Below are 14,862 nucleotides of genomic sequence, written 5' to 3'. Positions count from 1 at the left end.
AGCCCAGGCTACCATCCGTGGTCAAGCATGCAAGTTTTACATGGACTAGGGGGCCAATACGGAATAACCATTGACTGGACCTTCCAGACAGGTGGGACACATTGACTCCACTCGGGTGATCTCCATTTCAACTGTGAGACATTAATTGCCAGTATTGCTAGTAATCTCTGTTGAATTAGGCCTGTCACTTTAAAGGAGGTCAATATTTATAATAGCAATCAATCACTTTTTTTATTATTGATCATTTTTTAATGTAATTTTGTAAATTCATTTCAAATAAGCCATCATGTTTCTATTTGTAAAGGAAATAGAAGGGGGGAAACATCTAAGGAGACATCTTGGGGACATCTTGCCAAATGTCTGCCCCCCCGGGCCAGACATTTGGCAAGATAAGCAAGGCACTTTACTAGTCCAGTTCAAACCACAGAGAATTCTGGAAGGAGAGCGCTGCTGACGTACCATGATCACTAATAACAACCTCACTGTCATCCTGAGGGTTTATCTCTTTCAGGATACTGAAGTCTCTTCGGCTCTGTTCAGATGACTCCAGTGCCCTGTCCTCTTGCTCTTTCAATGGCACATTGATTTCCTCTATAAGAGGTGCACGCTGGATGTCCTTGTCTTCTAGCATAAGGCTGTTGTGTTCGGTGGAACCACGGTTCACCACTTGCTCTTTATACAGCACTGCAGTGTCTTCAGTCTCTGTGGTACCTTCATCCAGTGTAGAACTCTGATCGGAAAACCCTACACTGACTGCTGGAAGCTCTGCTGCAGATTTTCCAATGGGCCGTTGGGATGGGCTCATAGGGTCATTTGGAATTCCGTGGTATGCCTTTTGTGAATGTGGCACAGGAGGAGGACGCTGTCTGGCTAATGGGCCGTTGTCAAGTGCAGCAACAGGTGCCACAGTGGAACATGCCGAGGATTCAACATCTGAGAGATATTCCCCCTGCAAAACAAGACTTTGGTGAGAATCAGTTCAGCGTTGGCCTAAAGGCAAGGCAGATGTACAGCCGTACATCTGTGATGATTACACATTAATCCACGTCACATCTCTTACCTCCTCTCGAAACCTGTAGCTGTGATGTTCGGAGGGCATATCTGAAGTGCAATAATTAGACCAGGAGTCTGTGCCATTCTCTTCCAATGTGGACGTCTCAGTGTCAGTTCCTTCATAGGCGAGCAGTGCATCTTCTGCTTTGCGTGACTGTGAGGGACCACAGTAAGGTTCCGAACTGTCTGGTTGATGGGCTGCGCTGCCATGAGAGCATCCAAGCTCTCGTTCTTCCTCCTGCACCTGAACATCAGAGAGGTTCCTACTTTTCTGTTCATCATTTTCCACAGAGGCTGCTTCTTGTGTTTCACACACCACTTCTTCAACTTTGTCTGCACTCTCCTTCTCATCCTTTACAAGCTTCTTTCCCTCAGCATGAACCCCAGCCGGCCCCTTTGCTGCCAACACTGGTAAAGTTACCGTGAGCTGTTTTTTAGCCTTGCCGAATTTGGCGTCTCCTTTGTTGTCATCCACCGGATAGGACAACTGCAACTCCAGCTTGTAGGCCGGCTTTTGAGACTCGAGCACAAGACGCCTTTGGGTCACATCCAGGTCAATGTCTCCAGCAGATCTGATGAGAGGCAAATCAATGGTGACAACTATCTCTTTGGGTCGTGGACCTGGCGCAGAATCCCTGGAACATCTGTAGTCCTGCATATCAACAACTGATCTGTATTTTACGGTGTAGTGGGGTTTTGTGGGCTGTTGGGGTTCTGATGAGCGCTCTCTAAACAGGAAGGGTCCAGTAGTGGGTTTTGCTGTAGGGTTTTCACTTGCATCCACGTATGGGGAGCAAATGGGGAAAGGTTCCTCATCAGGTAACGCTTTTTCTTTCCCCGGGTGGCCAGAAATCAGCTTACGTATGACGGCTGGGTGAGGCACCCCTTTGTATTGCATTTTGAGCACCTTTACATTCATCTTGTCCAGGCTGACTTTAAAGGCATCTTCCACCCCTTGGAAGGCAGTGCTGTTAACCAGCTCCAAAAACCTGGGGTCCTTCCCAGCTATATGCAGAGTGTCCGGGTGGAAAACCACGTCGTATACCGTGCACTTGTTCCCCTTGGCATCTCTATCCGATCTCCCTGCAGCCAGACTGTATGGCAGCGACCAATGCTGACCCACCCCGCCGTCCCGTCCTCTTCCAGGCTCACAAGTAGGCTTGTTGATCAGGTCGTTGGAGCAGATATTGATGAAGCACTTCTCTTTCCCGTTCACGCTCGTCTTCAAGACGTGGTGTGGTTTGGGGTGGACGAACCGCACGTCCACGCCTCTCTCTTGCTCCAGCTGCGTGATTTCCTCCTCATACCGCTTCTTGTTCTCGGGGTTTGATATCTCCTCGGTATATTCGCGTAGCATCTCACGGAACTTCTCATTCTTGAGGGCTTTGCTGAGACGGGTTATTTCGTCCGTCGTCAGCTCCAGTTCTTCCAGTCCGCTCCGAAAATCCATGCTGAATTCCAAGCCTGGAACTGCGTTAGCCAGCGCTAGCTAGTTTAGTTAATTAGTTTATCCACGGAGGAGCTATGCCAAATACCTTCGATACTCCAAAAGACAATTAAGGTAGGGGTTTATAATATTATGGCTATGTTTAATAATTTTAAGGGAGAAATATTAGCTAGCTAGCTAACTGAGGCAAAGTTTAGGATGTGAAGCCGTCCCTTCCGTGTTGACGTTGCCATGGTAACGTGTCATTTTAACCCTGTTGCTGTGATGGTAGATTTGCGACAGGGGGCGCAATGCATCGAGGTATAGCCAAGAGTCTAATATTTGATACTTAAGTTTTCTTTTGTTTTGTTTTTTGTTTTTAAGCAACATCAGTGTGACAATAATATATTTATATATCTTAAATCATTATTAAATAATATGTAAATAAAAACATAAAGGATAAATAAAATAAAAGATAATATTAATAAAACCCTAATTAATGACATAAATAAGAGTATATGATCAGATACATTTTCCTCCTGGTGGAATATACACCTACAGATTTCAACAAATTCCAGATGTATCAAATGTGATATGAAATTATATACAGTACCAGTCAAACATTTGGACACACCTAGTTCATCATCAGCATCTGATCCAAATGCTGGGGTGACCATATTTTAGTTTTTTTGGACATTGGGAGCGCACGGGTATCCATCATAGTTTGGATGTCATGAATATGGTGTTTCAAGTAGGCCTTGAAAGTTGTAGGACCATGGCAATGTGTGTGTGTGTGAGGGTGAAAATTAGCTTGGTCACTTTCTTAAAGTGCCCAATGGGTGGCTCTACAAGAGAAGTTGGATAGGGTATTTGGAGCTACTGTCATTTTAATGTACCTGCAACACATACATATTATTTATTTAATAATAATTATAATAATATTAAGAAATAGAAGAAATGAATGGGCATGTTTGCAGACAATGATGTCATTAAAATATGTACTGTGTTTTCTACCATTGTTCAATCTTGTGACATGAATCATCAGATTTTATTTAGCTGCTTTTTTGTCTTTGAATTCAGAGGTTGTAATTTCTCTCCTTGTGCTCATGTTTAACATTATAGTTCTTCAGCGGAATAACAAAGCATTTGCTCTTACAGGATTAAGCCGTATTCCTGTGTTTACTGAACATGGCAGAGATTTTAACACAAGTCCATCACGAATAAAAGAGCACAAAATAAAGCATAGCACAGCTTTAATAATATTACCTCTGTGCTCGGTGATATAAAGCAAGTAGACTTGTTGATAAGTCAGTCCAGCAGCACCATATTACAATCACATTACACTTTAATGTTTCTCCTGAAGAATCACTTCATAGTTCTGAAAACCTTCTGTGAGTTTCTCTTTGGCTCGAAAAAAGTTGTCCTTTTTTCCACAACCAGCCTTATTTTGGGTGGTAAACATGTCAACTGTGTCTGGAAAATGGTATGGCTTGCAATGAAGTCTTCACATAACCTGTATGGATATAACAGATGCAAACATTTAATAATTTAATTTTAAAAAGGCAATAGTATGATTTGCTTCACAAACACTAGGCTGTAATTGGTGAGATAGCTTGCGTTACTACTTGTATTACATCCCAACACCTAACCCTTTACCTTGCCCTCAACCTAAATCCTAACCCTAACCCCCATCCTAACCTAATCCTAACTTTACCCTTAGCCCAAATTCTTTATCCTGGTGCTATTCTTAACCAAAACCAAATCCTAACCCTAGCCATTATCCTGGCCCTAATCCTAACCTTCAACCTGGCCATATTCTTGACCTTGAACTCAACCCAAAACCTAACCCTCATTCTGGTCTGAATTCTGAATATAACCTCATCCCAAAACCTAATCCTAACCCTCATCCTAAACCTAATCATAACCTTAACCTCAACCCAAATCCTAATCCTAACCTTCATCCTGGTCCTAATCCTAAATATAACCTCAACCCAAAATATAATCCTAACCCTCATCCTAAACCTAATCATAACCTTAACCTTAACCTTAACCTCAACCCAAATCCTTCATTGTGGCTCTAATCTTAATTTTAACCTCAACCTAAAACCTAATCCTAACCCAGTCCTCACCCTGTTCCCTTAATCTCAGTCTAATCCAGTTAAGATCCAGTTCCAGAGTGATGTGAGCAGCAGGTCTATAACAGCTGGTTGAGGATGGTGAGATGGTCTGTATTAGAGTTGTTGGATGATCAGTGATTTCTCAGGTGAACATCTACAGATCTGAACATGGACTCTCTAAATAAAGTGAAGAATAGCTGAATTCAGTAGACGTCTTCAGTAACAGTCTGCTGATTATCTACCGAACAGTCAGATGCTGCTACATCTCTGAGATGTTGTTGAGATGATACTGAGAGTCTGATGAGTGTTTAACCTCTCTAAAAAGGATCACACCAAAAGAAGCGTATGAAATGAAGAATCCTTTACCGTACAAGGGAGTAAGGGTGGGTCTGGAATACCAAAATGTCATTGCAATGACCCTGCAAATGCAAAGATATATATAGAGTACACACTGTGCTTTGCTGAACAGATATGATATTAGGGCATGATATATACTACAATATATGGGCAGATGGGGTGGGTTAGTACACAAACTTACACTGTCCACCAAAATGATATAATCATGGCTTCCTCCAAACACTATGACATCGGAATCTCTCCCAAGACAAGCTGTGTGCCAGAGTCTAAAAACAAATAATAAAAGAAATAGTAGAAAGATGTGTCATTGTTTGTAATACCGCACAGATCAACACTAAATCATGCTTCCAAAAGCTAATACACCTCCTGGTGGATGTACAGGTTTTTTTTAATTTTATATATTTTTGAAGCTATACTCTTTGTAAGTCAGCTTCTATTCTCTTACCGGGGTTTATCCATGCCTAAATGCTTCATCTCTGTCCATACTTTTGTCTTTAGATCAAACCACCAACCGTCACCTACAAAAAAAAAAAAGAGATCATATTCATGTCAGGGGATACGATTAATCAGATCTAGCCTTAGCTGGCCTGAGCACTGGCCCTCCAAAGTGTACAGTAAGATATTTTGTGGCAGTCATCAGTGATCAGTTTCAGACCACAACACTTTTTGTTGCTGTGCCTGATCCCATTTACACACGTGGACAAAATTGTTGGTACCCCTCGGTTAATGAAAGAAAAGCCCAATGGGCACATAAATAACTTCAATCAGACAAAAGTAATAATTAAAAAAAAATGCTATGAAAATTAACCAATGAAAGTCAGACATTGCTTTTCAACTATGCTTCAACAGAATTATTAAAAAAAATAAACTCATGAAACAGAAATGATGGTACCCTTAACTTAATATTTTGTTGCACAACCTTTTGAGGCAATCACTGCAATCAAACAATTCCTGTAACTGTCAAAGAGACTTCTGCACTTCTCAGCAGGTATTTTGGCACACTCCTAATGAGCAAACTGTTCCAGTTGTCTCAGGTTTGAAGGGTGCCTTTTCCAGACAGCATGTTTCAGCTCCTTCCAAAGATGCTCAATAGGATTTAGGTCAGGGCTCATAAAAGGCCACTTCAGAATAGTCCAATGTTTTCCTCTTAGCCATTCTTGGGTGTTTTTAGCTGTGTGTTTTGGGTCATTACCCTGTTGCAAGACCCATGACCTGCGACTGAGACCAAGCTTTCTGACACTGGGCAGCACATTTTTCTCTAGAATTTCTTGATAGTCTTGAGATTTCATTGTACCCTGCACAGATTCAAGACACTCTGTGCCAGATGCAGCAAAGCAGCCCCAGAACATAACAGAGCCTCCTATGTGAACATAGAGCTGATGTGCCTTGGCAAAAACTTCCATTTTTGTTTCATCTGTCCATAGGACATTCTCCCAGAAGCTTCGGGGCTTGTCAACATGTAGTTTGGCAAATTCCAGTCTGGCTTTTTTATGATTTGTTTTCAACAATGGTGTCCTCCTTGGTCGTTTCTCATGAAGTCCACTTTGGTTCAAACAACGACGGATGGTGCGATCTGACACTGATGTTCCTTGAGCTTGAAGTTCACCTTTAATCTCTTTTGTTACCATTCGTATTATCCGTCTCTTTGATTGGTCATCAATTTTCCTCCTGCGGCCACGTCCAGGGAGGTTGGCTACAGTCCCATGGATCCTAAATTTCTGAATAATATGTGCAGCTGTAGTCACAGGAACATCAAGCCGCTTGGAGATGGTCTTATAACCTTTACCTTTAACATGCTTGTCTATAATTATCTTACTAATCTCCTGAGACAACTCTTTTCTTCGCTTCCTCTGGTCCATGTTGAGTGTGGTACACACCATGTCACTAAACAGCACAGTGACTACCTGTAGCCCTATATATAGTCCTGCTGACTGATTACAAGATTGTAGACACCTGTGATGCTAATTAGTGGACACACCTTGATTTATGTCCCTTTGGTCACATTTTTTTCAGGGGTACCATCATTTTTGTCCAGACCTGTTTCATGATTTTATTTCTTAAAATAATGCTGTTGAAGCATGGTCCAAAATCAATGTCAGATTTTCATTTGTTCATTTTCATAGAATTTTTATTTATTATTACTTTTGTCAGATTCAAGTTATTTCTGTGCCCATTGTGGGTTTTTCTTTAATTAACTGAGGGGTACCAACAATTTTGTCCATGTGTGTATTTGCTATTAATATTTTTATTAATAGCAATTAATAATTCTTATATTGTTATGTTATTAAGTAAACATAACACAATAAAATGTGCCATCATCTATATTGGTTTCTAATATGTTCAACAGATAAACAATAATTGTGCATTATAATATGGAGACGTGTGTTCCATGTAGAGGATGTGTACTTTTTTCACTTAATCAAGCAATCAGATGAATCAGGGACACCCAAACGTGGTATAGGGGGTCACTGATAAAATGTGTCCCCTACAGTGCAAGTGACCAATAATCAGTGAAATTCAGTACGGCTCTGGAGCAACAACTTGAAATAGAGGTCATCATGTCTTACTCATGGGTCTGCAATCCATGCTGAGTCCACCAAAGAGAAAGAATGAGTTGTCTGACACTGCTGTTAGTGTATGCCATGAACGGCCCAAAGGCACCGTTGTCGTAGGTATGCTGAAAAGTAACAGGAAGCACAGGAAAGCATGAGAAAGTGCAAAGTCTTATCTTAAGTCTGGGCGCCCCTGGCCAAATGACATGTGTTCTTATTTTTCTAAAAGTTAATGAGTTCACATTAATTTAATATATATTTTAAGGGCTGATTCACTTATTTTTACTGACCAGGAGCACCCAACTTTTGCATAAGACTATATATGGTTCCAATGAGTGTTCCAATGAGGGGTGATTATGGTGCCCATGGAAGTATATTACACTGTGCTTCACAATATTTTTCCAAAATCTTGATTAATAATTTAGAATTAGACCATTAGAATTGGCCCCTGTGTACACCACACAGCACTAATAGAAAATAATTAGTGACAGCAGTGATAAAGATCCATGGCTTGTACAATACAATCATACATTTCCGACCACGTCCATGTGTCCAGATCCAGACAATGAATATCACTTGTTCTCGTCTCCTGTCGACACATCATTAAAACGTGATATTAAAATGTCTTCCTTTTTTACATGTTTACGTACGTAAGTATAGTACGGACGTTTGCAGGAGACTTACCATTTTTCTTCCACCACAGACATAGCCTTTACTGCTTATAGTGGCACTGGCATGGGCAGCCCGTGGGGCAGGGGCTTGTCCCTATATCAAATAATAGTCATTAAAATAAATGTCAGAACATGTTTGTCACACATAGTGTATGAAGATGGCTGGTGTTTAAAGCCTGCAATGTGTGAACAGTGCATGACAGTAAGTGGAACACACATTAACCTCTTAAACAGCCTATGCCCAAACTTCTTTTGCCAAAGAATAGCCCCACCAGTTTGTACCCTTGTAGCCTTGCTGTATTAAGGATTTAAGGGGTTAATAGCGGGGGATGTGGCAAAACTACACTGTGGACGGTCAGTTTTTCTGATGTTTGATAAGAGGAGCAGACCTAAAAAAATCCTAATAAAAATTCTAAAATCCACTTTTAAAGATTTTTACTTAACATTTAACAAACGTTTAGTTCCTGTTAAACAAAACTAATGATGTTCTTTTTAATAAAATGCAGTTGACTAATAGCAATATCCACAAGAGACTAGAAACGAACTGTGACAATACAAATAAACTACTGTCATACTGCCCAGCCCTAATAAACATGCAGAATATTTATAAGGCAAACATTTAGAACATGTTTATTAAGTGGAATAAATTAATTAAATGAATGTCTTACAAATGTTTTTGGATCATTCCAACTTTTGGTTTCAGAATCAAACACATGGACTTCATTATTCCATCCCCAAAATATGTCCTCTGCCTTAAAAAAGGTAAAAACAGTCGAAACATTTTCTAAACATTCAAAGCAACTTGAGTTCAATTTAAAGTTGAAATTAAAAAAAAAAAAAGTTACCCAAGAAGCCTCATCCACAATAAAGGTCCTAGGGTTATCGATTTCGCTGAGCAGTTTGTGACCATATCCGCCAAAATAAATAATCCTGTCAAAACACACCTGATCAACATGTATGAACAGAATCTAAACTGGAATTATTATGAATTCAGCAGAAATACATTTTAACATACAGAACATACACTGCAAACACACTCTCTTACCTGCCTTTGTAAACCCAACAGGAAAGCTTATCGCGTGGGGAGGGGAGTAACCCTGAGTGATGTCTTATCTTCTTCCAGAAGTACCTCCCATCATGGAGATTGACCAAATAGTGCTAAAGGGAAATGCCGCAAAATTCATACATGCACAAATGTCACTCTGTGGTTTGTTAACTAAGGTTGATAAACTAAGACTACCTCATTGGTCTGGCCATCATCTCCACAACCTCCAAATATATACATGTGTTCATTCAGGATGCAGCCACATGTCCCTGACATAGAAGGAGGAATTTCACCACTCATATCAAACCTTTCCCTGTACATAAACACAATATGAATACATGGTGGATTTCATGCAGTAGATTCACACATACTGTACTGTCTCTGCACTTGATGTAAAGCTATGCGCTCTATGTCTTAGCTAGCTTTATATTGTAACATGTTTATCCTTTTACTAGTTCATTTTTTCCCTTGATGAATAACTCTTTCACAACACCTGATCAAAAACACTCTCTAGAAAGCAGGAACATCACTGTCTACAGTCAAAGCCTACAATCGAGGCAATTTAATAGAGGTAACACTTAAGAAGGATCAGTTTCAGCTAAAAGAAAATATCAGTTCTGGGGAAAAAGTGCTTGGACAGATGGTTTGAAGCTTTTCACACCAACTGTAAACTTGCTATAGTCGCTGTAATGGCATGGGCATGAATAGCTGCCAGTAAAACGGGGTCACTGTGTTAACTATCATCAGTTAACACAGTGACCCCATTTTACTGGCAGTGTCAGCCTATTAGTTTTGGGGCATTTGAGTAAATCCGGGCAGAAAGTATTGTTCCTCAGAATTCGTCCTGCTGGACATCATCGCCATGACACTTCACTGCATAGATGGACTAGCCCATCAAAGCCCTCAAGCACCTACTGGAATTATTTGGGGGACATTGTTCTATAGCCAGACGACACCAAAACAAAGCTTTCTTGCAACAAACAGCAGAGGTGGGTCTGGTATACACACAAAAGTAGCCATGCAGCAAAGTGGGCTGATTTTCTCCCACAGACCCTTTGCAACAAGTTTGAAACATAGCATCATGGACTTCATCAAGTTCCTGCAGATATTAAATCAAAACCAGAGGAAGCTTAAACTTGCCTATGGACAAATCTTCCAACAAGATAATGATCTAAAGAATACCTCAAAATCAACACTACAAACAAGGTGTTGCCACTGCCATCTCCGCCCTCTGACCTTTAACCCACAGAACATCTAGGGAATGAGCCAAAGAGGAGAGTTCACAAGTGTGGCCCTCAGAAATTGGAATGCCCTTGCCTTGTGTTTTCCAGTGTCTTTAAGCATCGTAGGAGAAGACGCAGAGCTGTTACCTTTGCAACAGTAGACAGTACAAAGTACTAAATGAAGAGGTGCTAATCATTGTGGTCTGTTAAAGGTAGAAGTTCCCTAAGGATTTTTCAGGGTTTTTCAATGTGAAACTGTGGAGGAACCTCTTAAGATGCTTCAAAAAACCTTTTTCTTAGGGATGCACCGATCCGAAACTAGGATCAGATATCGGCCCCGAAACTTACAAAATTAGCTGAATCGGGTAAGGGATAACTGATCCAAAGGACCGATCCATTCACGGAAGCCAATTCTCTCACAGCTGAATTGTCTAGGCTTCATAACCCAGGATCAGATTAACCTACAGACATCATACACATATCATAGCAAACAGCAGGATTCCCCCTATCTAACCCTATCTAAACGGTGCCCTCGACCCATCATCAACAATCAGCAAGTAATCCAGCTTGTCTTCCATGTAAGGAGAACTGAGAAGCGAGGAGCTGCTAGCTCCTCTTTAGACTCAAAGATTTCGGCTTTCAGAAAAAACCCTGATGCCTTATGTCTCTCCCAGATGGTCAGGTATATGGTTTATTAATTCAACAATGATATCGGACTGGTACTGGCTATCGACCTATACGCAAAGTTCATGTTCAAGTTCATCGGTATCTCTATTAGAACAGAAAAAGATGGATTGGTGCATCCCTACTTTTTCTTCTAGAAACTTTTTCATGCCAGTTCCTCCACAGTTTTAAATTGAAGGACCCCTAAAAAGATCCTCAAAGATCTTATACTTTTCCTCAAAAACAGGCCTCATTGGTCCTGTTCTTGAAGAAAGTCCTAACAAACATCCATGCCAGATTCTGAGCAGAACTGTTCGTGGCTATGCCATTGGATTCCTTCGTTTTTGGAAACTGAACAAATCCCAAATAAGGAACGTTTTGTTAAAACTTGAGAAATTTCCTCTAAAGAATGTTTAACAACAACACTGTAACCAACACCTATAATATTTAATAACACTCACATAAGATTGTGATGCTTGTAATTGATATGTGTAACTGCATGTACAGGACAGCCTGATATTTACACACAAAAAACATTTCCATGTTTAATTCTTACCATAAACCACTCTCCAGGTCATACAGCCATATTTCATCATTTGGTAGGAAAACTTCACGATCAGCAACTGACTGAGGAACAATGAATAAAGAATAATAACACTGAGAACTAGATACATGCAAGAGAATGATTGTGCAATTCCCAGGTGGTTGTTATGAGGTTGCTAGATGGATGCTAGACAGCTGCTATGCTTTTAAAAGTGGCTGCTATGCTCTTGATAAGTGGTTGCAATCATATTTTAGGTAACTGTTAGGAGCTGTTGCTATGCTGTCACTTAACAGTTGCTATGGCATCCCAGGTAGTTGCTATACGGTTGGTAGGCAGATGCTATGCAATTCCAAGCTATGTTGATTGCTATGGTGTCCCAGGTGGTTGTTATGCCATTGCTAGGCGTTTGCGGTAGTGTCCGAGGTGGCAAAAAAATGATGCAGAAACCAAACAAAAGATCTTAAAAAGCTTATCAGACAGCCATGCAAAAACCGAGCAAGAGTGTTACTAGGTTTTTGATATGTCCTTTTAAGTGGTTGCTATGCGGTTGTTAAGTTGGTGCTATGCTCTTACAAGTGGTTGGTATTTTATTACTAAGCAGTTGCAATAGTGCCCCAGGTGGTTGCTATGTGATTGCTAGGTTGTCGCTATGCTGTACCAAGTGGTGGCTATCCTGTTGCTAAGCAGTTGCTACAGCAGCCCAAAGTACTGTTAAGTGGGTGCTACGTACTTGCTAGGATATTCCAGGTGTTTGCTATGCTGATGCTAAGCAGTGTATATGCTGTCCCTGGTGGTTAATAGAATGATACTAGGTAGCTGGTAAGGTGCTGGTGACAAGTTGATCTGCTATGTCTGATGATTGCTAGGGTGTTGCTATGGACAAATAGATATATACACTGGAGATCAAAATTAGAGAACAACACACAATTTCCTAAATGTCAAGGTCACTATGTAGTCCTATGTAAAATTATCCTAACAGGAGTTAAAGAGCAGTATTTTAAACATATTTCATGAGTTGCATATATTCTAAATGACAGTATAAAAAACTAAAATGAGGTATTTGAAAAAGAACACTGATCAAAATTTGATCAGACACCTGCAAGTTGTTGTTGCAAAGGCCTGTACACTTCCTACTGACTGGTGACTGTTGTAAACTTCAGAAAATTTTGTTGTAATCTTTCTCTGTGCTACACTCATCGCTGTTCTCTAATTTTGATAGTGTTTTTTCCCACTCGCTAAGCTAGCCTTTGCTTAGCTGGCTTGGCTACAGATACACAGAGCGCCCTCCAGTGTTCAACCTCTCTCAAAAATGTTCACTGGGCTTCAGCCCAGCCAACAGGAGGACAGTTAACATATCTAGACGTCCCTCCAACCTGAATGAAAGGCTAGTTTGTCTTGTCAAACGTTCAAAATATCTGTGTGACCCTGCACATCTGCCACCATGCGCTGTTTACTGCTGCACGAAGCTCAGCGCTGAATGCATGTGGGGTTCAGATGGCAGAGCACACCAGAGTTGGATTCACCATCACATCACATCTCTGAATGGATTAAGTAATGTAGACACTGTCGAGCAGAATGATGGGAGGACCAGTTCAACATTCATAAATATGCAATAATTATATGCAGTATGCATAATGTTTTACACCCCATGACGGTAGAAAACACCAAATCAGTCAAATTCCAAGGTAGTGAGGGCAGTCTATTTTTCACTGCGTATTTTTCATCTTCCAACTTTAAGTAGATTAATTAAGAAGGGCCAGATTCACAAAAGTGTCTTACGACAGAAATTCTTTCTAGATGTGCCTTTCTTTTATTAACTTCATGTTTACATTAAGATGATTGTTATGTTTCAAAACTTCTTCCTTTTTTTTACTTTAAAATTAAAAATAAAATATTTTCTTAATGTTACGACCGCCTCACACTTATCTTAGTTCAGATAGTAAGCCTAAAATTGTTTTAATTAATTTAATTACTAGAATCAATGTCAAATTATTTTTATATACTTAAATGTTTATTTATCTTATGTTTCCACAAAGTAAGTGCATACAGAAAGAAAATAACAATCATGACACCATTATAAAAGAAATAGCAAATAATAAAACTAATAATAACAATATCTTTAACATTAATACTGAAAATGAACATGGTATTACTAAAATAAGTATAATAGAGAAAAATTATTTTAAAATAAATACATAAAAAATATATAATAACAAATATATATATTATTTTACTTGCCATCAACATATTTTTTGTTAAATATCTATCACAAAGACAAAGTTATTTATATCCCCAAGATATACTTTGCATTGTTTGGGGATTGAATACACAATATTTCTTTGATACCATCATATATTCTCTCCCTAAAAGACTGCAGTTTATTATTATACCAAGTTTATTCACAAAAGATGTGGGTATGCTCTGCCTCCGTACTTGCACACATCCTCCAGCTTGGCTGGTGGTGCCCAATTTGTTTGCTCTTATTTTAGGTGTTAGAAAATACCTAGTCGGGTTTCCGATCCAGATTCTTTCCATATTCTTGAATTAGTGGTAGGATAAAGGATTTAAAGATTTAAAAGTGGATCTTGTTCTTACAGTACTGTTAGTTTCTACATGAGGAAATTTCAGCTTCCAGTTCTTGTTTACAGAAAATGTTTGAACACTTAGTTTGCTTCTGTTTTTCCTCCATGATGCTCTCCAACAGCACGGATTTAGCTGAATACTGTAAAATAAACATTTTTATTTTGCACTGTTGATATAAATGAAAATGTCAAACACATAAAAGACAGTTAATAATTATTAAAATAAGCTTTTCTGAATCCAGTCCCAGATTTTTGTGACCAACATAAGTTTTTGTTTATTTATTTGTACATATTTCAATCATTAATAATATAATAATGAATAATAACAACAACGCATGGGTACGTGTGCAAGGTCTCATAAAAGCGGTCCCCAGCGGGCACTTGCGGGTTCTGCTTACCACATAGCCTCCCCACACAAACAAGACATTATCTAACACCACGGCCGTGTGTCCGCTCCTTTCCCATGCCAGAGTCTCTGTCCGGCAAGGGGCATTTGACGCCATCGCGTTTCAGTAATATTTGTCACCAGAACCTCTTTGCTATTTCTGCACTCCCTTAGACTGTTTACCACTTAGCTGATAACTGAGCTGGGTTGAGGGGGCGGGGCCTGGCACGCCGTGAGGGCGACA

At 39.9% G+C, this 14,862-nt stretch overlaps 2 protein-coding genes across 4 annotated transcripts; both read right to left on the bottom strand.

Moving 5' to 3' along the window:
- Positions 1-105: 105 nt before the first annotated feature.
- dnaaf2 (dynein axonemal assembly factor 2) lies at positions 106-2,705 on the bottom strand. Its single transcript, XM_072689836.1, has 2 exons — positions 1,061-2,705; positions 106-949 (listed from the first exon to the last, which is right to left on the bottom strand). The coding sequence occupies exons 1-2, from the start codon at positions 2,501-2,503 to the stop codon at positions 407-409; spliced, it is 1,986 nt and encodes a 661-aa protein (XP_072545937.1). The 5' UTR covers positions 2,504-2,705; the 3' UTR covers positions 106-406.
- Positions 2,706-3,677: 972 nt separating this feature from the next.
- Positions 3,678-14,808, bottom strand: LOC140564847 (kelch domain-containing protein 1). Of its 3 annotated transcripts, XM_072690514.1 has the most exons (13): positions 14,632-14,808; positions 11,664-11,734; positions 9,417-9,534; positions 9,222-9,334; positions 9,022-9,106; positions 8,845-8,928; positions 8,190-8,270; positions 8,036-8,094; positions 7,521-7,630; positions 5,399-5,471; positions 5,135-5,219; positions 4,963-5,015; positions 3,678-3,992 (listed from the first exon to the last, which is right to left on the bottom strand). In XM_072690514.1, exons 1-13 carry the CDS (start codon positions 14,734-14,736, stop codon positions 3,845-3,847), a joined length of 1,185 nt encoding a protein of 394 aa, XP_072546615.1. In that variant the 5' UTR covers positions 14,737-14,808; the 3' UTR covers positions 3,678-3,844. The 3 variants fall into 3 exon arrangements, with proteins under 3 accessions (XP_072546615.1, XP_072546613.1, XP_072546616.1); XM_072690512.1 differs by having other exon boundaries at positions 8,845-9,106; XM_072690515.1 differs by lacking the exon at positions 8,845-8,928.
- Between the last annotated feature and the right edge of the window lie 54 nt (positions 14,809-14,862).

Source organism: Salminus brasiliensis, chromosome 10 (genome assembly GCF_030463535.1).
Source record: "Salminus brasiliensis chromosome 10, fSalBra1.hap2, whole genome shotgun sequence".
NCBI lineage: Eukaryota > Metazoa > Chordata > Actinopteri > Characiformes > Bryconidae > Salminus > Salminus brasiliensis.
This window is presented reverse-complemented; position numbering and strand designations above follow the sequence as displayed.